General features: G+C 41.8%; 1 protein-coding gene across 2 annotated transcripts in view; it reads right to left on the reverse strand.

Moving 5' to 3' along the window:
• Positions 1 to 23,670, reverse strand: part of agap3 (ArfGAP with GTPase domain, ankyrin repeat and PH domain 3) — a 129,295-nt gene that overhangs the window by 6,891 nt on the left and 98,734 nt on the right. For both annotated transcript variants that reach the window (XM_028472429.1, XM_028472428.1), the window contains exons 14-16: positions 13,955 to 14,109; positions 13,797 to 13,887; positions 13,354 to 13,576 (exon numbers count right to left, since the gene is read on the reverse strand). In XM_028472429.1, coding sequence (XP_028328230.1) covers positions 13,354 to 13,576; positions 13,797 to 13,887; positions 13,955 to 14,109 — 469 coding nt within the window. The remainder of the gene's footprint in view (positions 1 to 13,353; positions 13,577 to 13,796; positions 13,888 to 13,954; positions 14,110 to 23,670) is intronic.

The raw sequence follows: 23,670 nt of genomic DNA on the forward strand, positions 1-23,670 counted from the left end.
TGCCAAACAGATGAGTAATTATTGTTTATAAATTAATTCAAAATTAATTAAAAACCAGCAGATTTCCCCATTTGGAATCAATGACAATATAATAATAAACGTCGAAACAAAAACTGCATGAAAATCTCAATGAATAAGGAATTGACAATGCATCATTTGTGTTCACTCAACTCATTTAACAGCCATCATAGCTGCACAGCCAGATGTTTGGTGGCGTCAGAAGGGATTTCTCCATAGAGGTCTGATCGTGTGGAAAACCAGAGGTGAACCTGAGCTGACAGCGACCAAAGGGTGGCCCCAAGCTGTGAGAGGCCCAGAGGAGCGAGAGCTCATGGAGCTCCTCCCCAAACAGCTAGCTTTAAAATTCCTCCACTGCTGAAACTTGAAAGAGGGAGGCTGACAGGAAGCAGAGTGGGAATCCCGCCTCCACCTTTGTTTGGAGCGGAGCAACAGTCCAAACAGAGCTGGGCTTCATCCCGGAACCCCGAGCCTTCAAAGAGACACTTCCTCACCGCAGGAGGAGGGACAATAAAAACCAGCAGATTTAGCATGTCAAAGCTCAGGGAGGGGGCGGGCTCACAGCCGGGTGGGGAGGGGGGTTTGAGGACAAACACACACACACAGGCATAGTTGCTGTGATGTGCGTGTTGCTGAGGGGATGGAGGGCGGCTCCGAGCTGCCTGTAAAACACAGCTTGATTCAAACGCTGCAGCAGAAACTAACAGGTACAAGCAGGAGAGAGAGGACTTATTCTCTTCATCATCTTAATGTGAAATATCAAATATGATTTCATATTGTAGCCTTAACATTCAAAATTTCAATAATCAAACTTCTTAGTTCTCTATTATCCCAGTCTGCTGGTTAATGGATATTCCTTAAGTGTCTAAAGGTAGAAAGTACATCAAATCATTCAGCCATCAGGCTCCTCACCGAGGAACCAGCTCCCAGTGTCAGTACTGGTTCCCAGCACTCCCTCTACCTGTTTGAGAAGCTGTATTGTCAGAACTGGGCTTAGTTCTGCTGCTATAGGTTTAAGCTGCAGGTGAACCTCCTTTCGCGATGCACTTCTGTCTTTACTCCACATTGAAATGTAAGCTTACAATCTCCCTCTTTGCAGTCTGCTAGTATTCAAGCTCAATGGTTCCCAGTCTGACCAGCTTGTGATATTCTGTCTGATGTGCTCTCCCGGTCACTCGTTCCTTTCCACCTGTGAAAGCAGAGGTTCTTTACCCCTGAGTCAGGCTTGTTTATCTAGAAATGTTCAGTTTTCGCGACAAAATATTTCAAATCAAACTCTTTGTAATGGATATAATGTACCATTAGATGACTGTGTTGTGTCTTGATGCAGTATGAATAAAATTAATTGAAATCAAACTTTGAAATAGTTGGAACAGTTTGGGACATTTGTCATTTTCAAGTCAGCCAAGAGTTACCCTCATAACGATAGGTGAGGATAATAAACTAAATAACACTTACAGTATATCCATAAATCACACGAAATATGTTGTTGCATCAGACATTTTTAGTGATTCTTACCATTTTTAAATTTTGTCATTTTTTATTTTCTACAGGCTCGAGTTTTCATGCAATTTTAATCTATTACATTCAAACTATACTGTTTAACAGGACATGTGATAAAAAAAAAAAAAAACCATGTTGTTGAACAAACTTATTCTAGTATCTACTGTATAAACTATTTTCTTTTCCATTACTATTCCAATAAAAGTAAATGTGCTCTCACAATCATATATTTATATTTTCAGATTTTATATATTTACATTTTTCTTTATTACATTTATTATTATTACTATGATGATGTTATTTATGTGATTATATTATTTATTTACCTATTGTTTTATTTATTACTTATGTTCATTTTACTCCCTTTTAACCTTAAAAACACTGAATTGTTTGAGTCTATCGTGTTCCCAGTGGGAAATGGTGTTTCCAAGACTTGGTCGGATATTTGATTAGTCTAAATCCTTTAAGCCTGCAGTGTTTATGTTGTTTGCTTACTTTATCTCCTTTGTGTACTCAGCAGCCTCAGACAACTCAGAGGATCCACGAGTCCTAATTCAGCATAAAGATTCAACTCTTAAACCTGGGCCGTTCATTAACCCACCAGCTCCACACTGAACTAGTCTCTTTGAAACTATTATTTAAGTGTCTGTCTGAATCAGGAGACTTGATCGTCTCGAGGAGACTACTCGTGTAAATAAAGATTATGAGCGTTTGTGTATTAAAAACAAAACACTTTCTCTTTTCTCTCCCCGTGTTGAGCTATGGATCGAGTTGGACTTCATTAACTGGCAAATGGCAGAATGATGGTTCAGAAGCCAGCCCACCGAGTCAGGAACACATGAGTGAGCCCACAGAAAGAGGGACAAATGGGGACAATTAGTCAAGCTTTCAAAGACAAAGGCCAACGGGAGGGGACAGGGACACAAAGGGACCAATCAGATCACTGGCAATAAAACAGCAGCAGCCCACAGGAAGAGGCAGGAGGAGCCGCGTTTCCATTACAAACCGTTTGCCAACAAGGGAAACCTCAGAGGTACAACCGTCACTTATCAATACAACAAAGACAAAAGAGATTCAGCCTTTAGCAAGAAAAATAGTAAACAGACGAGCATGATTACACCACAAAAACAGTTTCAGGGGTTGGTTTTCCCGTTCTCATTCCAATCAGCATCTGTGGGATGTGTTGGACTGAAAGGTCTGATCCACCCTGTATATCCCAGTTGCAAACACCACAGCACACCTTCAGAGGCGTACAACAGGCAGCTAGTCGTAATGTAACGGCCGTTCAGCGTGTCTAAGGGCCCATTAACAGACACGCGTATACAATTACGACTCGGGCTTCGACGGACAATTATTTTCACTGCCAATTTATTCGGAGTATGATTTCACAGATCAGTGAATGAGAAAATTAAATGTTCACCTTATTATAGCACAAAGCGAACAAACACATAGATTATTAATCTTTAAACTATCCCAAGGAAAACAACAACAGCAGTGTACTTTCACAATGGACTACAGCAGATCTTCATTATGTTATGTTTTATTTAGCAACATTAATGAGAGAGTAAGGAGTCGATTGAAACGCATTATTTTTTGTGTGACGTTCAAAACACAGGTGGAGTTCCCCAGGGATTTATGCTAGGACATAGGACCAATGCAATACAATTAGTAAATGTGACTTTTAAAGTGATTAATATGTGTATGAACATGTCTAATTAAATCATTTGAATTCTTTGTAGTCTAATACAGTAACTGTCGGTGTGGTGTTCCACAGGGATCTATACTGGGACCCTTTGTGTTGTATTATTTAGGCAGTTGAGTTCGTAAATATGGCTTTAAAGTGAGTAATAAGTGTATACATTTATGTTGTGAAAGGGTTTCAGTTCTTTGTACTTAAATACAATAACTAACTGATGTTCCACAGGGATATACTGTATACTAAAAATATTTATGAGTAAAAGTGTTTATGAAGTGACAATGATCGGGGAGCTAAACTGGAACCAGTGTGGTGCCTATAAATACAGGGATTATTGTAGTAGTATAATTTAAGTCAAGTGTAACAATCTTTTCCTTTAGCATCCTGAGTCAATTTAATGGACGCAGGAGGAGGAGGAGAAGAAAGAAGAGGAGGAGGGGGTGGGGGGGGGTGCCACTTGTTTGGGTCTGATTCACATGGAGTCAGTGACTTTGCCTCCACTGAGGGGAGGAGTGGTGAGGGGAGTTGAGTGGGCGACCGAGCGAGGGGTCGGGCCTCTCAGCGTCAAAGGTTGCTATGGGCCAGAAATGAAGCGCAGTAAACATGCTACATGCGCCTCCTGCGGTCCGCCGGTTCACTCCGCTCTGAGATGCAGGAGACACATATGTTGAGGTTGGTCTCTGCAGAGCAGGCGGAGCCTCGGCAGATTGGGCGGGGGTCGGTGGACCCTGCGGGGCGCTGAGTGGGATATATGGTGACATTAATGAGGTTGTCAGAGCGGTGGTGATGGAGTGCCCGCGTGTGTGAGGCGGACACACTAAAAGCCTTAAACGCTCATGCTGTTAACCCCTGCTGAACCTGGGGGTCACCTGTGATCTGCTCACTGCCAAAACACCAAGCACGACCAATCCAAAACCTGCTCCAAATGCCCCGCCCCTTCCACTTAATGTCACCAAAGAAGAGCAGGTTAAAGGAGAGGCGGATGGAGCTTGCAGTCACACGCTGCTATGTGCTAAGCTAACCAAAACATGTGGGATCGTTCATTGGACTTTTATCATCAGCAATACGTAAAACACAAAGATTCCCAGATTCTTCATTATTACTCACTTGAAAAGATACCATAAACAATGATCTGAAAAGAAAATGAAACAGACGGTGTGGAGAGGACGCTTTCTATAAAAACACACAAAAATGACACAAAATGACAACAAAAACACACAAAATCATAACTAAACAACAGAAATGAGACAAGCAATAACAAAACCAAAAAGTCAGAATACAGCAGCAAAATGCTCCAAAAAGACACCTAACAAGAACTACTTCTTTGTTATTGGCCAATAAATCAGTTTAAAAAGTCGAGCTGATAACATAACCCCGCCTCTTTAACCCTACTCAGCGAGTGGTGCTATGTGCTAAGCTAACAAAGTCAAAGACTTCCAAAGGAGAGGAAACATTTTTCTTATCAGTCACCTGAAAAGACACCTTCAAAATGAGGGTGTTTGGAAGGAATATGAAATTACTGTTGCACAGACTGTCGGAATAATCACTGAACAATGTGGACGAGACGTTCTTTATCTTTCAAGGTAAGCAGCTGTATGTTAATGTGCATTCAGGGATGATTTGGTTCAGAGTTTTACATTTAATTTTGACAGGAACTCATCTATTCCTTAGACGTCTGTGACAAAGGACAGAAACAAATTTATTCTTCATAAGTCTACAGCAAAATAGAGAAGAAGACACTTTGTTTCATTGCCAGGTTTTATTTAATTATTTTTACTAACCTTTTACATAAGAAAACATAAAAATAAAATAAAAATTTTCCCCAATTTAAAAGTTTTTTATATATATTTATTAAGACTCAAAACGTGAGGGAAATTATTTTTTTTAGGTCGACGTCAAAACATTCAGAGAGGGCAGACCTCCGCCAAGTACAGCACAAGTACCTGGCGGGACATACACACAGTGCACTTCCCTACATTACCCATAAGTCACCGAGCTTACCCATAAGCCACCGCGCTTAAAGAATATATAGATAGAACATTTGCATTTCTTGAAGAAAATGAAAGTGAGGATGCAGGTGCTGGCCCGCGTCACACTGCATTAGCTTAGAATTAGCCTAGCGTTAGCAATAACCTAGCAATCGCATTAGCCTAGCGTTAGCATTAGCCTACCGCTAGCATTAGCCTAGTGTTACCATTAGCCTAGCATTAGCATTAGACTAGTATTAGCATTAGCATTAGCCTCAGAAAAACAGATAAACGCAGAAAGAGGGTGAAGCATAACCTTCCGCTCTGCGCTTTGAGGCAATAATAATAATATTAATAATAATAATAATAATAATAATAATAATAATAATAATAATAAGCATAAATGGAATTTTGTTGTTGTTAAAAATGAATTATTGGATTTAATTTAAAAATTTGACACTTAGGAATGTTTTTGTTGTTGATTATTACTTATGAATAAAGAAACACCAAGTTCATGCAACATTAGTAATAATAATAATTTATAAAAACATTAAATAATAGAGAGCAGGTAGTGGGAATGTATATAAAGATAAATAAAATTACAAATAAATGTTGACAAATTGAACAGCGGGCTGTGAGAAGATGGGTTGTTGCTGTGATTCATTCTGATCTCAGCGCGGCCCTGCAGGCGGCGGGGGCGGTGAATTATTTCTGAAACAAAGTGGAGTGCTGCGGTCGGAGCTATTACCCGCCCGGCGCCCACGGCGCTGCGGCTCCTACGAAGGGTGACAGAGAGGCGCTGCACGGTGAGGGATAGCCTTCCACATCCGTCCACGCTCCGGGTCATGTCCACCAAATGGGACCCACTGTCTGTAAGTGTGTGTGTGTGTTTGTGCTTGAGATAATTTGTTGCATGTTTTCGCTCTTATCACAAACTCGAGGACCAATTAGAGTTGGCGTGTCAGACACGGCGGCCTCTGGGTGTGAATGAAAACAACACGCCTGCCACAATGTGCTGAGTCAGCATGGAGATGTCTGACCTCTGACTCATGTCGAGGCCTACACACACCACCAATAATAACTCTTCTCCCATCACCTGCCGTGCTTCTTTTACCTACATTTTCCAGAGCTGGTGGCTTCAGTAATGACCTGGCTATGTTAAAGATTTGAGTCCTTGTACTGAATCAGGACTCATGAATCTCTTGACTCCATTAACCCAGATCCCCCGAGTCCTGCTGAGTACACAAAGGACGTAAAGCTCACTCACCATAAACACTTAACAGATTCAAATTAATCAAATTAGTCATAGAAATCCAAAAACACTATTAACTAGGGATGTAACGATTAATCGTAAGGCAGTTAAAAATCGATTCATAGGTATCAAGGTTCACATCGATGCTGTGAAAATTGAATCGCAGTACTTTTTTTAACCAGCTATCCAGAAGTCATGGTGGCGGGCGAAATCTGCTAATACTTTCTTTCTGGCCGCCTTCTACTCTTAAACATATTCATAAATGATTCATTACCCCTTTAGCTCCAAAAGAATATCTGTAATATTACGTGAATATCTGTAAAAGTCACATTTTTCTATTAGCTCTGTCTGCTAGCATAGCATCTCTTCTTCACTGCACTTAGCTGCATCCCAACCGACCACTGGGTTACCAACGCCCTCTGCTGGTTCAAACAAATATCTGACGCAAATACAGTGCAGACTGTTTTTTTTTTTTAAGTCCAATTGTTAAGTCACAAAATACATTTTCAGTTGCACTTTTAAAAAGAAAAATAACTATTATGCAGTTTTGTATTGTTTACTATGGAACCAGAATTTAAATGAATAGGCTTCTTCATTTGTTTTATTCCTTTATTTATTTCATTCAAGATTTCATTTTAGTTAAATTGCATTGTTTGAATAGTTCATCAAGGGATTTTTTTGACAATGAAAAATAAAAGGAAAATAGTACAGTAATGAATCGTGAGAGAATCGTATCGTGAACCCAGTATCGTGAATCGAATCGTTTCGGGAGTTGATTGAATCGTTACATCCCTACTATTAACCAACATTCAGGACTCAAATGATCCAGGTTAAAGACCAAGGTAGCGGACTTGGGGAAACACGGGTTAATTACACTCAGGACTCAAACTATCTGGTTGACAGACAGGTTGCCACAACCGTTTTAGAGACTTGGTGTAATGAACTTGTTTTCGAGGTACAGTTTGCAGTGCTATATTATACTCTAAACCAGTTATTCCCAAACTATTTCAGTCCCGTACCCCTTCAGACATTTAACCTAAAGCCATGCCATAAAGTCTGGTTCTATATTTTGTTTGCATGTTTGTCAAAGCTGAAAATCCACTATCACACAAGTTGTGGCAAAGGGCATCAAAGGGTTGACAGCACGTTTGGCTAGCGCAAAGAAATGTAGCTCTCATCATATTTGCACTTTTTGATAAGAGTTTCTCTGTCACTATAGGGAGTCTATCTCACATAGTCTTATGTATAGTTTGTGGCAATGCATGGAGGCTCCTGACCGCTACTGACTCAATTTTTATTCATATACCCCCTATGACAATTTGCGTGCCCCACTTTGGGAACCCAGGCTCTAAATATCTCATCATCATTCATTGATCTCCTGACCCACTTACTTTTGTTCAGGGTTGCAGGAATCTGCTGGTGCAGAGACAAACGCCTCCTACTGCTCCTGAGGGAAATTCCAGATTCCAGTTAACCTAACATACATGGTGGGTAAGCACAGGCGGAACATGGTGCTTAAGGAGTTGCTACTTTCCCTAGTTCTTAAATAGGGGCACACGAATGGTGAGTGTGTGTCTGTGTGTCCGACGTGCGTTAGAGTCAATGTGCTGAGAATGGCAACCCAGACCGTGAAGCCTAATCAGACCCCTGCCTCAAAACAAGTCACGCTACAGAACTCACAGATGCCATCCCGTATGAGGAAACTACACAAAAACTATAAACTGTTGTTGGACACATTCCCTCATTTGCTTTGAAGAAAACTGCTTCTGTCCAGACCAGCCCACTAAATTATCAGCGACACCACATAGAAGCCGTTCTTATGTCAGTGATGCTCAACATGTGGCTCTTTTGTTATGTCTTAATTTTAATTATTATTTCCCCAGAAAACCCTAAAAGGGGGAAACTCTTTAACCTATTTTACCCATTTGCTTTGTCCAAATTTTGGCCCTTTTCAAAAAGTTCTGACACTTTTTTCAGACTACCTTTTGCCAATACATATACCTTTTTTCCCTATTGCAAGTTCTTTTTGACACTTAATGAATTTTTGTCCTTTCTTTAATTTGTTTTGGCCACTTTTCATCCAAATAAGCTAACTTTTGGCTAATAAATACCACTAGTTTCATTTCTTCCCCAACATTTTGCCTGTTTTTGTTCCACATTTTTGGCCTTTTTCACTATTACTTGCCACATTTTGTTCTTTTTCACTATGTTTTGGCCTTTTTCATTATTGTTTGCCATATTTTGCTACCCTTTGCCTTTACATGCCACCTGGTTCCTCTTTATTTGGCGATTTTTAGGCCACTCTTGACTGCTTTTGGCCCATTTCAGTCACTTTTCACTCTTTTCTCTCCAAGTTTTTGCCACTTTTGGACCATCATTGGCCACCTGGCTGTTACCAAGTCAGCCTCCACTCGCTCGTCAAAAACAACCCCCCAAAACACAAAACATAGCGGACTGGATTGGCCTACTCTGGGTCGACGGCCCCCCGGGACGATGTCCGATATGCCAGATGGCCAGTCCACCCCTGTCATCATCCATTGAAGTTCATAATGATCAGTTGTTGGTTTACTAATAACAAAGATTTTTTAACAAACACAAGGTGTGATGTCAGCAGAACCAAACATCACACCGTGACGGCGTCAACGCTCTGGATTATCTTTACAGTTTGGTAATTCCTCATTAGTTTGTGTGTCAGTGTTTCCACGCCGATGATGATCAGCGTGCATTTTCTCTCTCCGGGTGTGAAGGCAGCTGACAGTGAACCATCCTGTGGATCAGTGCCTTCAGCTTCAATCCCCACCCTGTGAAGGCGGAGCCGCTGTAGCAGGAGACGTTCAATCACAGGCCGCGCTCGTCTAACACACTTACTGAGTCGTTTAGATGAGGTGTCACTGGCGTTTACAGCCATCCAGACGTCAGAGTGGCTGAATTAAAATCACACGAGAGGAAAGAAACATCTCCGTCCGCAGGTTTGGACGTGTTGGAGATGTGTGAAGATCAGCTGTGCTGCATGATGGAGTCGCTGCTGCTGCAGGACATGATCACATCTTTCAGACAGTGACGGAGATTCTTGCCCGAGGCGGCACCACACAGACGACGCCACCAGACCAAGAGCATGAATAACCTCTTACAGAGGTGGCAGCACTCAATAAACAAGTGAGGGACATCATTAGACAGGAAGTGGATAAAGGAGGTCATGAAGAGAAAATGCACAGGGGTTCAGGCCTTCTTTGTCCTTGGTGGCTCGAATTAAAGATGCATTTCCACCAACTAAAAACATTTGCCATAAATGTCTATGCTCCCACAGCTTCAATCAGGGGTGTAAATGTCCCTGCTTGATTCATCGAGCCTAAGATTGTCTTAGTTTATCATTCTGTAAGACCAGGGCTTCTACCAACAAGGGTATTGAACAGGGGGATGGAGAACAGGGTTCAGACGCTCCTGGAATTTATTGGTGGGGACTAATGCCCAGCCCCCCGCAACCGTCACTTTTAAATATTCAAGGATCTTTTTGGCAATACAAAACAAAACGTTAAAGATCAAAATTTAAACTCAAGACCGGTAAAAAACAAAAACAAACAAGAGAGAACTAAACACGAGTACTAAACGCCAGAACGAAATAATAGTTCTAAACACGTACACGAACCATAAGAACGAAATATGAAAAAACTTAACATGAAAACTAAATACAAGTACTATATACAAGTAAGAAACACAATAACTAAACTGAGAACTCATACAAAACTAAACCAAGAACTAAGTACAAAGATTAAACATGAGAACCAAACTATATAAACACAAGAACTAAAAATAAAAAAATAAATATGAAAATTAAATATGAGGGAAAGAGCTGGAGTTGGTAGTGGAGGTTGAGTATTACTGACTAGAAATAGTCGATCTCTACTCCACACACACAGCATTGGCTCCTTGAGAGGCACTGGATTTACTCCTTCTCTTGCTACAGGTGAGTGGTGGAGGACCTAGGTGGGTTTTTGCTTCCCTCCAGATTAAGGGAGAGGTTTTGCCCCAAGTGGAGGAGTTCCAGTATCTCAGGATCTTGTTCACATGTGATGGTAGGGTAAAGCGGTAGCTATGCGAACACTTAACCAATCCTTTGTGGTGAGGAGAGAGCAAAGTCAGAAGGCAAAGCTCTCTGTTTACTGGTGGATCTACATTCTAACCATCACCTATGGTCATGAGCTTTGGGTAATAACCAAACAAAATCAGGAGTACAATGAGTTTTCTCCACAGAGTGGCTGAGGTCCGCCTTAGAGATAGCCTTAGAGCTCCATCATCTTGGAGAGATAAAACCGTTGCTCCTCTACAATGAGAGGAGTCAGCTGAGGTGGTTTGGACAGCCATCAAGGATGCCTTCTGGACACCTTTTTAGGGAGGTGTGCTAAGCATGTCCCATTAGGAGGAGGCTCCGAGGCTGGCCTAGGACATGCTGGAGGGATTATATCTCGGCTAGCCTGGGAACACTTCAGGGTCCTCCTGGAGGAGGTGGTAGAAGTGGCTGAGGAAAGGACATTCTGGGGTTCTCTGCTGAGGATCTTGACCCCGCAACCCAGCCCCCTGATCAGTGGTGGTCAACGGAACAAAAGATAAATATGCTAAGTCGCTAACTAAATAAGAAAACTTGATGCAATATAGCCACAAAAAAATAAGTCATGTCACAAGTCATGTTTGCAAAGCATCAGAAATTCAAATAGCGGTTGAAACTCAATGCAGACATCAACAGGCCAAATATCGTTCTGGGTAGAAAATTTCCCTGAACTAAAATGTTCCTGGACTTCTCTGTGTGTGTGTGTGTGTGTGTGTGTGTGTGTGTGTGATGTGTCACGGTGAAGTCAAAGTCAAAGAAAAAGCACTTAACCTGACAGAAGGTGGAAATACTGCTGACAAGGTGGAAATACTCTCAGATCTGCATGTTCTGTATTTAAAAAAAAAGACTAAAAGTACAACAATCGCATTGTATCATTTAATGGCCAGCCAATGCACCCTGAAAACTTCTCAGGTGTGCTTGAAACCTGGAATTCAGAAGAAGTAGTACTTTTTCCCTCAAAGTCATGACTCGGACGCACACACTGTAGATGCCACCAGGAAGGCCCTTAGACAGACAGACAGACTGATGAGCGGCCCCCGCCTGATGGATCTGTGACAGGCCAGCTCAGGCCTGGGGAGCCCGACCCCGGGGCGGGGTTTAGATATAATGGTGCGTTTAATTACCTGCACAGTCACACAGCAGGTCATTAGTCAGAGCGCTCACCTGTCAGCACGAGACAAACTGTCCTCCCCCCACATCAGCAGCCCTGAGAGGGCGGCGCACAAAACAAACACACAACTCAGGCTGCTGCTCCACCTCAGCGCACAAACACAGCAAACAAATCTTAAGACCCAAAATCAACACAAAAATACACAAAATAAGCAAATATACATTTAAAAGACATGAAAACTTCCAGAACACACAAAACAAAATCATAAAGAAATTGCGAAAATTGCCACCATGTGATACAAAATGAACACAATAAAATAGAAGTAACATAAAAAAAATGTAAAAAAAAATAATCATTAAAAAGATGTAAACACGGGAATAAATTAACAGAATCGACACGCAACTACCTTGAAAATGAGAAGATATAAAAAGACAAAAATCAGAAAGGCAGGCATCATGGGCAGTAATGCTCCTTGCCTTAGTTGCCAACTGCCGTAAAACTACACAGAAGAAGAAGGAGGCAGGCATCAAACAAAAAGAAAAATCACAGCAAAACACAAAAAAAATAACCTGGCAAGAGTCAGATTGATGTGTAGCCCCTCCCTCTAACTCCAGTTCTCCACATTGATCTGGGTCTGTGTCTGGCGAATCCTTTCGGAACCAGGGAGGGACATGAACAGAATGCTTGAAGCTGATTGGGCGAAGCACCTGTCCACCATGATTTGTTTTAGCCAATCACACGGTAACAAATGATGATGACGTCATCGGCATGCTCCGCAGAGACGTTGCTACAACAACAAGGCACCGCTGGTGAAAACGTTCTTTTGGGATAGTAATGCTGCGATCATTATGTCATTGAGTGACTTTTGCCGTTTTTGCAACACGAGTATGCGAGTTAAAGGCACGTTAACCATCCCCCTGCGTCGACATCTTTCTATTTTGGTTCAGAGTTATGCTAATAGCGGTAGCCCAGCTACTTCCTCTCCCCGCAACTGCGCATGTGCCAGTTTTGCTTTGGCGCTTCTGCCTTTGTCACACCCGGATATCCCGCCCTAAACCACAACACTACCTTTTGATCGGTTCAAATCGTTTTGGTTTGGTTTTCGAAAGGCAAAGGCGAGTACAGTACATGATGGATTCTGGTGTTTGTGAACACCAGGAGAATCCATCTCGTAGGCAAGGTTACAAAAAACAGAAATATACACATAATGAATAATGCACAAGACCACCAAAATGTTGATTAAAAAAATTAAGCAAAGTAAAGACACAAAAACACCAAATCTACAAAGAAATCAACACATTTCTAAAAAAGTTACATATGTATTACAGAAGATTGCCACAAAAACAAAACTTCATCATGGAATGACACGAAACGTTTGAAATGGACACAAAACTACAGCAGAAGGGAAAAAAATGAATCACAGAAAAACAAAAAGCAACCATCAAAGACAAAAATAAACATAAAATCCACACAAAATTACTAAAAATCACAACAAAAGAGTGAAAAAACAAAAATAAAACAAATCCTTCTCGTGGGACACACACACACACACACACACACACACACACACACACACACACACACACACACACACACCCCCCACTACACACACACACACACACACACTAACACACACACACACACACACAACAGTACACACACACACACACACACACACACACACACAGTACAAACACTCACCTGCTGCTATCGCTGCCCGGCTTGGAGTAGCCCTCCACTCCGCCCTCCCACACGCTGTTGGCCATGGCGTTCCCGATGGCCGTCATCACAGTGCTGAGCTCAACTGGCCAATCATCCAGGTCAAGGGAACGAACACGGGACAGGTGAGTCCCCAGGTTCCTGTGAATCCCGGAGCACTCGATACACATCAGGGCGCCCAGGTTGAGACTGGCCCAGTCTGGATCTGTTAGGGGACAGGAAACCAGTAAGAAGATGTGTCGTCTCAATTGTGGTCAGCTTTCATGAGAATTCTCTTTTTACATTGACCAATCGGAGCATCGGTATGTATCCCTATGGTGGACTATGTTAATCTCCTTTATTGTGGCCAATCAAATCTTTTCCAAAAAAGATTCAATCTGATCTTTTAGGGGTCACGGGTGTGAAAAGTGATGATTACTACTCACTGGGAGCATCACAGTCCACACAGAAGCTGTTCCCACGCACATTCCGGATGGACTGGATCGTCATGGCGTCACTTTGGCTCCCCAACCGAGACTGGAAGACAGAAGCGGGTAAACAGCAGTGTCCACAAAGTGAGTGAAAGCTGTGTTTGAGGACTCACTTTGTTTTTGATGCTCTCGCATGACTGCAGGCTGGCAAAGATCTGGCTCTCTATGGCGTGGACCCAGAGCTCTCGCTCTTCATAGGTCGAGGCCTCGAAGTTCCATGTCTGTCCGGTTAGAGACACAATGACAAACTCAAAGGAGTCCTCCAGTTCTGAAACACACACACAAAAGTACACTTAAAACTTGTCTTTTCCCAAGCTGTAAAATCATAGCCTGGCGACAAATCCCACCCATTCCAAGAAAAGTGGGTATTGTAATGACGGCATTTCTGCTCAATTCCCCGGTTCGAAAGAAACCGAGCCAATCAGAGCTGTACAGAAAGAACGTCATATCTTCTGTGCCAAGCAGTGTCAAAACAAACAGCGAAGTTGTTCAGAGGTGTGCTCTGCTCCATTTTAAAAGACCTGGATATGTGGTTGAAACCACAACAAGAAGAGGCTTTAAAACCATAAGCCTGTACTGTACAACACGCCATTTTCCTCTGCCGGCTCCGTTTAGGGAAAAAGATCTACGCTTGTCGCGGTATTGTTGTCACATCCACTCTTCGTTTGATTGGTTATTCTGCACGTGTTTGTCCCGCCCTGCCCAGCCCCCCAGAACTCAAATGCCTTGTGAGTGCTTCCAGACTAATCGCCTGTATTAAACATTGAACAATACAAAGAGATTCTGATGGATTCCAGGCAAGTGAAATCATCACGTACGTTCCTTTTATATTCACATGAGTGGGTGTGTGGCTCTGTACTGAGTCCTGGTAGGTCTGTACTAAATGCTTAGGGTAAAGTAGGTTTGTACAGAGTGTATGTCAGTCTTTTTAAGTCTTTATTGGCTGTATATTGGTCTGTGGTAGTCTGTTTCGTATGTCTGTAGTCTGTGTCGAACAGTATTCTGTTTCTGCAGGTCTATACTGAGTCTATGTCAGTCTTTAATCTATCTGTATAAGTCTACGCTACCATGTAGGTCTGTACTCTTTCTCGGCAGGTTTAAACTGAATCTTTGCCAGTCTGTGTAGTTTGTGCTGAGTGTTGTTTGTGCTTGTAGGTGAGTGTACATAGGTCTGTAGTGTATCTGTGTAGGTCTGCACTAAGTGTACGTAGGTCTGTATTGAGTATGTGTAGGTCTTTAGTGATTGCGTATAGATCTGTGTGTAGTTCTGTATTGAGGGGATGTAGGTCTGTATCTAGTCTGTATAGGTCTGCGCCGACTGTGACTTGTTTACATTATTAATGCTTAGATTAGTTTAATTACTTCTACCTGAGGAAGCCCTGCTTCCTTCTTTACATGCAGCACCTTACCATGTTTCATTGGGCTCATTCTTCCCGTTTAACTAAGATTCATGGAAAAGTCACCCGTTGTTTGTTTGAGGCGACATATGTTCACACACACGCTGCCATGTGCTCCCCGTACTGTACGCAGACTGCTGCCAAATCATCTGTAATCGCCTCATTATGTCCACACAGACAGTCAGCGAGCCCCGCCAACACGACACTGTGGTGTGTGTCATACATGTCAACATCAGACACTGTTCTCTTGTACTGCCACCCTTAAACACCTTGCAAACTAATTATTCTTGCTGATACAATGAAACAGAACTATAAGTGAATATATTCACTGATATACATATAAATACCACACTAGGGCCGGATTTCCTAAAGGTTTACTAAAGACGGAAAAACATGTGCTAACTTATCAGCAGCTCAAACACACATTGTAGTTGATCTACTAACCGCACCAGGGATTCCAACTATTAAAAAAACACCAGCAACCTGATTATCACGTTAGCCTCAAAGAATATGAAATCTGGGTGTCTGCCAGGTCATGCAAATATCAAGAGGTAGAGATAAAAAAAAAAAAAAGGATCAACGTGATTTACCAAAGCTGGAGCTGATGACAGTGGCCGTTTGTGTGTATTTCGACATACAGGTGTTAACTGCCACAGCTTTACTCACAGATGGCTGCAGTTATTATTGGAGGAGGAGACGTAGGCAGAAGCAAAGGCCATGGACAGAACATAGCTTTTATGCTGAGTCAGCAGTTTTAAAACAAATCTATCAAAAAAATAATCGGAACATTTCTTATGGCATACAGTATCTCCCTTGGTTCTTCTTCATTCTGTCCATCTTTTCTTCACTTCACCTGCTGCTGTTCCTATTTTACACACAGCAATGACTTTCTCACTTCTTCGCCTGTCTTTTCTGACACGTGTCCTGCACCCCCAACCAAAGAAATATTTGTATTTCCCATACATAATCCATACTAACATGTATTACCAAAAGTGAACATATTGGTTTTATGAGTAATTACTGTTTGTATCTCTGACGCTGACTGATTTGTAGTCTTGGATAAACTGCTACGAGACCACTCAGTCTTATCTTGATATTGATACAGATAATGTACATGTATTGACAACAAAATGAATCACTTTAAAAGTGGGATCATGTTATTTACCAGTACGCTCGTACTCATTGGAAATGGTAAAAATCTGTAGTAAATGTAAGAGTGAAGTTTAAAAGGTATTCAAACTCATCATCTAATCAGAGCTCTAATCAATGGGTCTCACACACACACACACACACACACACACACACACACACACACACACACACACTGATGACAGCCAGCTGATGGACGGCTCCGATGACGCCGTGGGTGAGCGGCGGCGAGGCCGTCTCTCCGGGCAGAAAGCGATAATCCAATTAGCTCTACGGGGGCTTCAATTATCTGATCCAGTTTGTGGAATCGAGCGCAGGTCACAACGATCGATAAAGACCGCCGGCCTCTTCATTAGGGACTACCAAGACACTGGCGGACTACGAGGACAAGCTCCCAGACAGAAAGACAGAGACAAGGCAGAGAGATGGATACACAGATAGAAAGACAGACAGAAAGAGAGGCAGAAAGAGAGAAAGAGAGAGACAGAAAGATAGAGGGAAAAAAGAGAGATAAATATGCACACAGTAAGACATGCAGAAAGAAAGAGAGAGAAACAGACTGAGAAAAGACAAGAAACCCACTTTTACGCACACACAAATGCATGTGCACGCACGCACAGCTCATTACTCCGTTGACTGCCCAGCCAATAAATTAGAGACATTAAAACATGTTTCATTATGGAGATTAAAAAAAGACATGCGCGACTGCGCAGCTAAACTGAGGCAGGCTCACAGGGACACACAACTACACAACACAGACACACAATGCAAGAACACACAAATGCACAACTACCCAAATTGTACAGACCACACCTGCTGCTATCTATTAGGTTTTTAATTGATTAGTCGGTGAACTATTAGAATTAAATGATTTATTTTCAATGTAAGAGATTGTTTTCAAATTTAAAAAAAGAAACATCTTTCATTGATTCCGTCCAACAGCTAATTTACTCTCCACACGAGACAACATGGCGTTGAATGCTGGAAACCAGTTCTTCCTCAAGGTTGGAGCACCTGTAAGGGCGACCGTGGCTCAGGTGGTAGAGGGTCGTCTTCTGATTGAGAGGTTGGGGGTTCGATCCCAGTACCTGACTATGTGTCGAAGTGTCCTTGGGCAAGACACTGAACTCTAAGTTGCTCCCAGTGGTCGACTAGCGCCTTGCATGGCAGTCCTGTCCCACTGGTGTGTGAATGTGAGAGTGATTGGGTGAATGAGCTGATATGTAAAGCGCTTTGGGACTGCTTCAGTGTGGTTATAAAGCGCTATATAAATCAAGTCCATTTACCATTTACCATTTGTAATCTCTCCCAGCATCTCCATTAGCAGCATAAACTACAATAGGAAGAGTGTGTTCAACTGCTGCTGTCCAGGCTACTGCCACGGAACAAGCCACGCTACACAACTCACTCACACGTGCTGTCCCTTACAGAGACACAGGCTGCATTCGAAATCGCATACTAACATACTACACACTCAGTGAGTACATACTGTCTACTATATACTGTTAGTATGGTTAGGATGATGACCGTTCCCACTGAAGTATACTTCCAAGTTTCCCAAGATGCATTTCAAACCTACGATGACATAATCCTGAAGCACACTGAGTCTAAATACTGTATCTCCATTGATTTGCCAGCTTTGAAAGTTTTGAAAGTATTTTCGGCGAGAAAGTGACCAAGTAGAATATCAACATGTGTTTATTTATCCGATAAAACTTGCGGAAACACATTTCATGTGGGGGATGTTTGCCTTTTAGCTTGAAGCTGGTCCCAGGACAATTTTACCTTCCACTCGCAATGCATCATGGGGCGGTTGAGTATGACTAGTGTGCCCACCAATGCATACTTAAAAAATGTTGCGATATAGTAATAGTATACATACGGGTATTTCTTGCATAGTCAATCTTTTCATACTATCTAATTGGAACGCACTACATATTCATTTTGATGTCAGACTTAGTATGAGTAGTACGTTAGTGTGTGATTTTGAACACAACCACAGACTAAAGTGGGTCACATGTGCATGCTGTTCAGCTTTGTGTTCTACAGACATAACCTCTAATGGAAGTTACGTCTATGCTTGTCCCTTTTTCCTTCTTCTCAAACATTGACGATCCTCAGTGGTCATAATGTTATGGCTGATTATGTGTGAGATGTATCAGGTGTGATTTGACCTCTGAAGGTTTTTGGATTAGCGTGGATCTTGCAGCTCCTCTGAGACCTGGCCTTGGATCTCAGACCTCCAGAGACCGACTGAAATGGAAGCTCTGAGGAGCAGGAAGTGAGCACCAGCGCCGGCGTGTCGACGTGCATTAGGCGGTCACCTAAAGAAGCACTCGGCGCTCCCGTGAATTAACGAGCAGTTGGGAAGAACCGGGCGCGGCGGTGCCATCTGTAAATGTCAGCGCGCCGCGTGCTCATTTTACACATCATTAAAGCCAATATTCCTAACCTGTATCAGAGCAATCAGGACGAAGCCATTACTGCCACAGAGGCCCCGGGGGGCCGGCACACTCTGTATCTGTCTGACACACACACAGGCACACCACACATCTTCAGCTACAAACTGGGACAATCACACTGTAACTGTGGGCAGTGTGAGTGGCCCGATGAGATCCTGTGACTGTGTTTCTTGCATGCCACTGCGTTCCTGGAGAAGAACCATTATGGCAGCGTGGGCTCCGGGGACCGCTTTAGGAAATGAGAGCGAGGCTGGGAGTGACAAAACCAAAGTATTGAGATAAACACCCACCATTAGCACAGGCAGTTAAAGCTCCATCTCCTGATGCTCAGCTGGACTCCACGCTGTGTTAACACCCCCCACACACACACGCTGACCCCCCCACATTGAGCAGGATGGCAGTGGAACCAGGAAAGGAACAAGAAGAGGAACCAGCAAAAGAACCAGCAGAAGAACAAAAGCAGTTTAATCAGAACTAAAGTGTTTGTTTCTTGGAAGATTCCACATTTCTGTCCAGTATGTGGCAGCAAATCACCTCAATATGGTACACAACTACCAGATCAAACTATCGGTAGGAGAAGAAGATGTGATGGATGTAATTACAGCGGGAAACGCAATACACGTACCTGTAGGCTGTGTTCAAAATTGCATACTAAAGTACTAATCATACTAAGTCTGACATCAAAATGAGTATGTAGTGCGATCACATTAGATAGTATGAAAAGATTGAGTGCATGAGAAATACCCAGATGTATACTATATCAGGACATTTTTTAAGTATGCACGATGGGCACACTAGTCATACTCAACGGCTCCATGATGCATTGTGAGCAGAATGTAAAACCGTCCTGGGACCAGCGTCAAGCTAAAGGTGAAAGATGCGCTTTTCAAAACAAAAGCATCTCTTCTTGTCTTTCAATAGTTATGGCTCTTGTTTTGAAGGTAATCGGAAATTTTGTTAGTAGCACAATGGCGGGTCTACGAAAATCTCTGAAATGTCGGCATGAAATGTGTTTCTTTGAGTTTTATGGATGAAATGACAACATGTTGACCTTCAACTTGGTCACTTTCTTGCTTAAAATGCTTTGAGAACTTTCAAAGGTAGCGGATACTCAATCTCAAAGGAGATATTTAGCCTCAGTGTGCTTCCGATTTTTGTCTTTGTAGGTTCGAAATGCATCTTGGCAAACTTGGAAGTATACTTCTGTGGGAATGGTCATCATCCTAATTATAGTGATACTATATAGTATATACAGTACTCATTGAGGGGTGGATTCACTAAGATCTGAAATAAAGGGTGGTAAACCAGGTGCGTCCCTAATTCCTTTTTTGATGCTGTTTCTGCACCTGCTCTTTGGAATTCACTAAAATTGCACCCATTATAGGTGCGAGTATAGATGTGGTTGAGATCGCCCTATTTAAACATTTTGCTAGTTCAATGTGGAGAGGTGAGTGCACAGAAGCACAAAATGACATTTGAAGAAGTTCAATTAGAGGCTGGTGGACTTCTCTGTCTGTTGCACAAACATTTACATTTTAATGTAGAAAACAAAATAAACAAATGTTGTTTTTTAAAAAAAAAAAATAAAACAAAAATAAACAACAACTTTAAAACCTAAATTTTCCCCCCTAATTTAATGTAGGTGCTTCCGCTAGGTCCTATAACTTTGCTCTTAAAACAGGCAGATTTGGAGAGAAACCGTCATATTGATCTGTTGATACCATTGATCTGACTTAATGCAGCAACAGAGTCTGTCAATCAGTCGATCAGCACCATTTGAAGACGATCTACTGAGCATCATCCAGCAGGTCTGAGCTCCTGAGTAGTCCACGCACACTCTCATTTGTAAATATTGTGGAGTCGCTGCGTAAATTACGCATGCTGCTCAGCTGATTCTGGTCTGACGTTCAGCCATCAACGCGACACGAGAGTTTTATGGTTAAAACATGGAGAGAAAGACACAGTAGGTCATTGGATCTGTGCATTCGGAGCGACATCCATGGATCTCCACATCCTCTCTGCACCACAGCCACTGGACTCCACACATGCTGCTGCGGGTGCACATCCAGCTTTTTCTCTCACACACACACACACTTTACTCTGCATTTTCTTATTCAGTGGCTGTTAATATTGACTATTGTTTTATTTAAATTATTTCTTTATACGAGAAAGGTTAACTGGAATCTTTTTTTCCATCTCCGCTGTGTTATGTGTCAACATTTACTGCAGCTGATCTCTGCATGTGTGTTTGCACCTGCTTGTCAGTCGTACTATTTTCCTGTGCTAAAACAGTTCCAGAATTGTTTAATTGCATTACGCCCACTACATTAATGTATTTGCATGTCCTCCTCCCACTTTTTTGTACCCCTTAGAGATTTGCCTACTTTACATATTCATCAGAGGAAAACACGCTAAATGGATTGTGGGCGCATTGTGACACGCAGTCTTGATTCCCTGGGGTTTGTACCTCTTATTAGCTTGCGGAGTGACGTTTGCACACGTTTTAATACCCCTAAACCTTTAGTGAATCTGCCACTGAGTGTGTAGTGTATAGAACATTAGTATGCAATTTCGAACACAGCCCTGCTGTAAATGAGAAATGTATGAGACTTGCTTTAGACATGTTTGGCACCTGCATAAGAACTTCTGCAGATGAAAACTGTATGAGACCAGCATGATAATTGCTGGACATGAGAGAGCTGCATGAGAGCTGCACGAGAGCTGTAACTGGTCCCTTCACAGCAGGCTGACTCACAGCATCTCCAGTCTGTGTCAGTGATTCATGTCTACTTGGAGAAGCTGAAGCGTCACGCTGCTGTTGTCATCGCTCTGAGAGCCGCTGCGTGTGAATGTGAGCGCTCGCACTCCCACGCCTTAAAAACAAAGAGCGTTTGATTCCCGCTCTTTAAGAGAGAATGCATAATGACGCCGGCTGACAGTCCGCATTAATCAGACGGAGCTCCCCCCCGAACGCTCCTTATCAGCCATCGATTTTCCACCGGCTCCACGGCGGCGACACACCGAGGAGCCGATCGGCGAGCGGCTGCTGGGAAACACATTACGGGGCTGTCAGCTGTCTCGCCGTGCGCCTTGCATCATTCTTTAAGCACATGAGGAGTTCATTACACGCCACGGCTCTGACAGTGCAGCACATATTAGAGAGTGAGAGGCTGCTGCACATCATCACTGCAAACACTGCAAATGAAGCACAAGAGCAGAGATGCACACACACACACACACACAACAAACACATGATGGAAGACAAAGAAGAAACATCCAAAAAGATACACACAACAAGAAACACACAAAAGAGAAAACGTGCAATATCCTGTACGACAATGAGCACACCATGACACAAACACAACAAGATACACACACCAATAAACACAATAGAATTGCATCTGTCTGTGTGTGCTGGTGGTGTGTTGACTGTCTATTAGTTGTGTGTTTTATGTAATGTGTACCAGTTGCATGTTAAGTGTGTGTATCTATTATGTGTTTGTTGCCTATCAGTTGTCTGATGAAATTGAAGCTGTTGAGTGTTGATTGTGTAGCAGTTGTGTATTTGTTGTATAGCATTTGTGTATTTGTTGTATAGCTTTTGTGTATTTGTAGTATAGCATTTGTGTATTTGTTGTATAGCATTTGTGTATTTGTTGTATAGCATTTGTGTATTTGTTGTATAGCACTTGTGTATTTGTTGTATAGCTTTTGTGTATTTGTTGTATAGCACTTGTGTAATTGTTGTATAGCATTTGTGTATTTGTTGTATAGCATTTGTGTATTTGTTGTATAGCTTTTGTGTATTTGTAGTATAGCATTTGTGTATTTGTTGTATAGCACTTGTGTATTTGTTGTATAGCTTTTGTGTATTTGTTGTATAGCACTTGTGTAATTGTTGTATAGCATTTGTGTATTTGTTGTATAGCACTTGTGTATTTGTTGTATAGCACTTGTGTATTTGTTGTATAGCTTTTGTGTAATTGTTGTATAGCACTTGTGTAATTGTTGTATAGCATTTGTGTATTTGTTGTATGGCATTTGTGTATTTGTTGTATGGCATTTGTGTATTTGTAGTATAGCATTTGTGTATTTGTTGTATAGCACTTGTGTATTTGTTGTATAGCTTTTGTGTATTTGTTGTATAGCACTTGTGTAATTGTTGCATAGCATTTGTGTATTTGTTGTATAGCAGTTGTGTGTTTGTTGTATAGCACTTGTGTAATTGTTGTATAGCATTTGTGTATTTGTAGTATAGCATTTGTGTATTTGTTGTATAGCTTTTGTGTATTTGTAGTATAGCATTTGTGTATTTGTTGTATAGCAGTTGTGTGTTTGTTGTATAGCAGTTGTGTAATTGTTGTATAGCTTTTGTGTATTTGTAGTATAGCATTTGTGTATTTGTTGTATAGCTTTTGTGTATTTGTAGTATAGCATTTGTGTATTTGTTGTATAGCACTTGTGTATCGTATAGAGCAGTTGTGTTTGTTGTATAGCAGTTGTGTAATTGTTGTATAGCATTTGTATATTTGCTGTATAGCAGTTGTGTATTTTGTGTATAGTAGTTGTGTGTTTGTTGTATAGCTTTTGTGTATTTGTTGTATAGCAGTTGTGTATTTGTTGTATAGCAGTTGTGTAATTGTTGTATAGCATTTGTGTATTTGCTGTATAGCATTTGTGTATTTGCTGTATAGCAGTTGTGTATTTTGTGTATAGTAGTTGTTGATTGTTTACCTCTAGTGTGTTTATTGCTGCACAGGCACGTGCTTGTTGTGCAGCAGCAAATTGTGCTGTTGTCGTGTGTAAAAGCAGTGTTTCACT

This window comes from Gouania willdenowi, chromosome 17, assembly GCF_900634775.1.
Source record: "Gouania willdenowi chromosome 17, fGouWil2.1, whole genome shotgun sequence".
NCBI classification, from domain to species: domain Eukaryota; kingdom Metazoa; phylum Chordata; class Actinopteri; order Blenniiformes; family Gobiesocidae; genus Gouania; species Gouania willdenowi.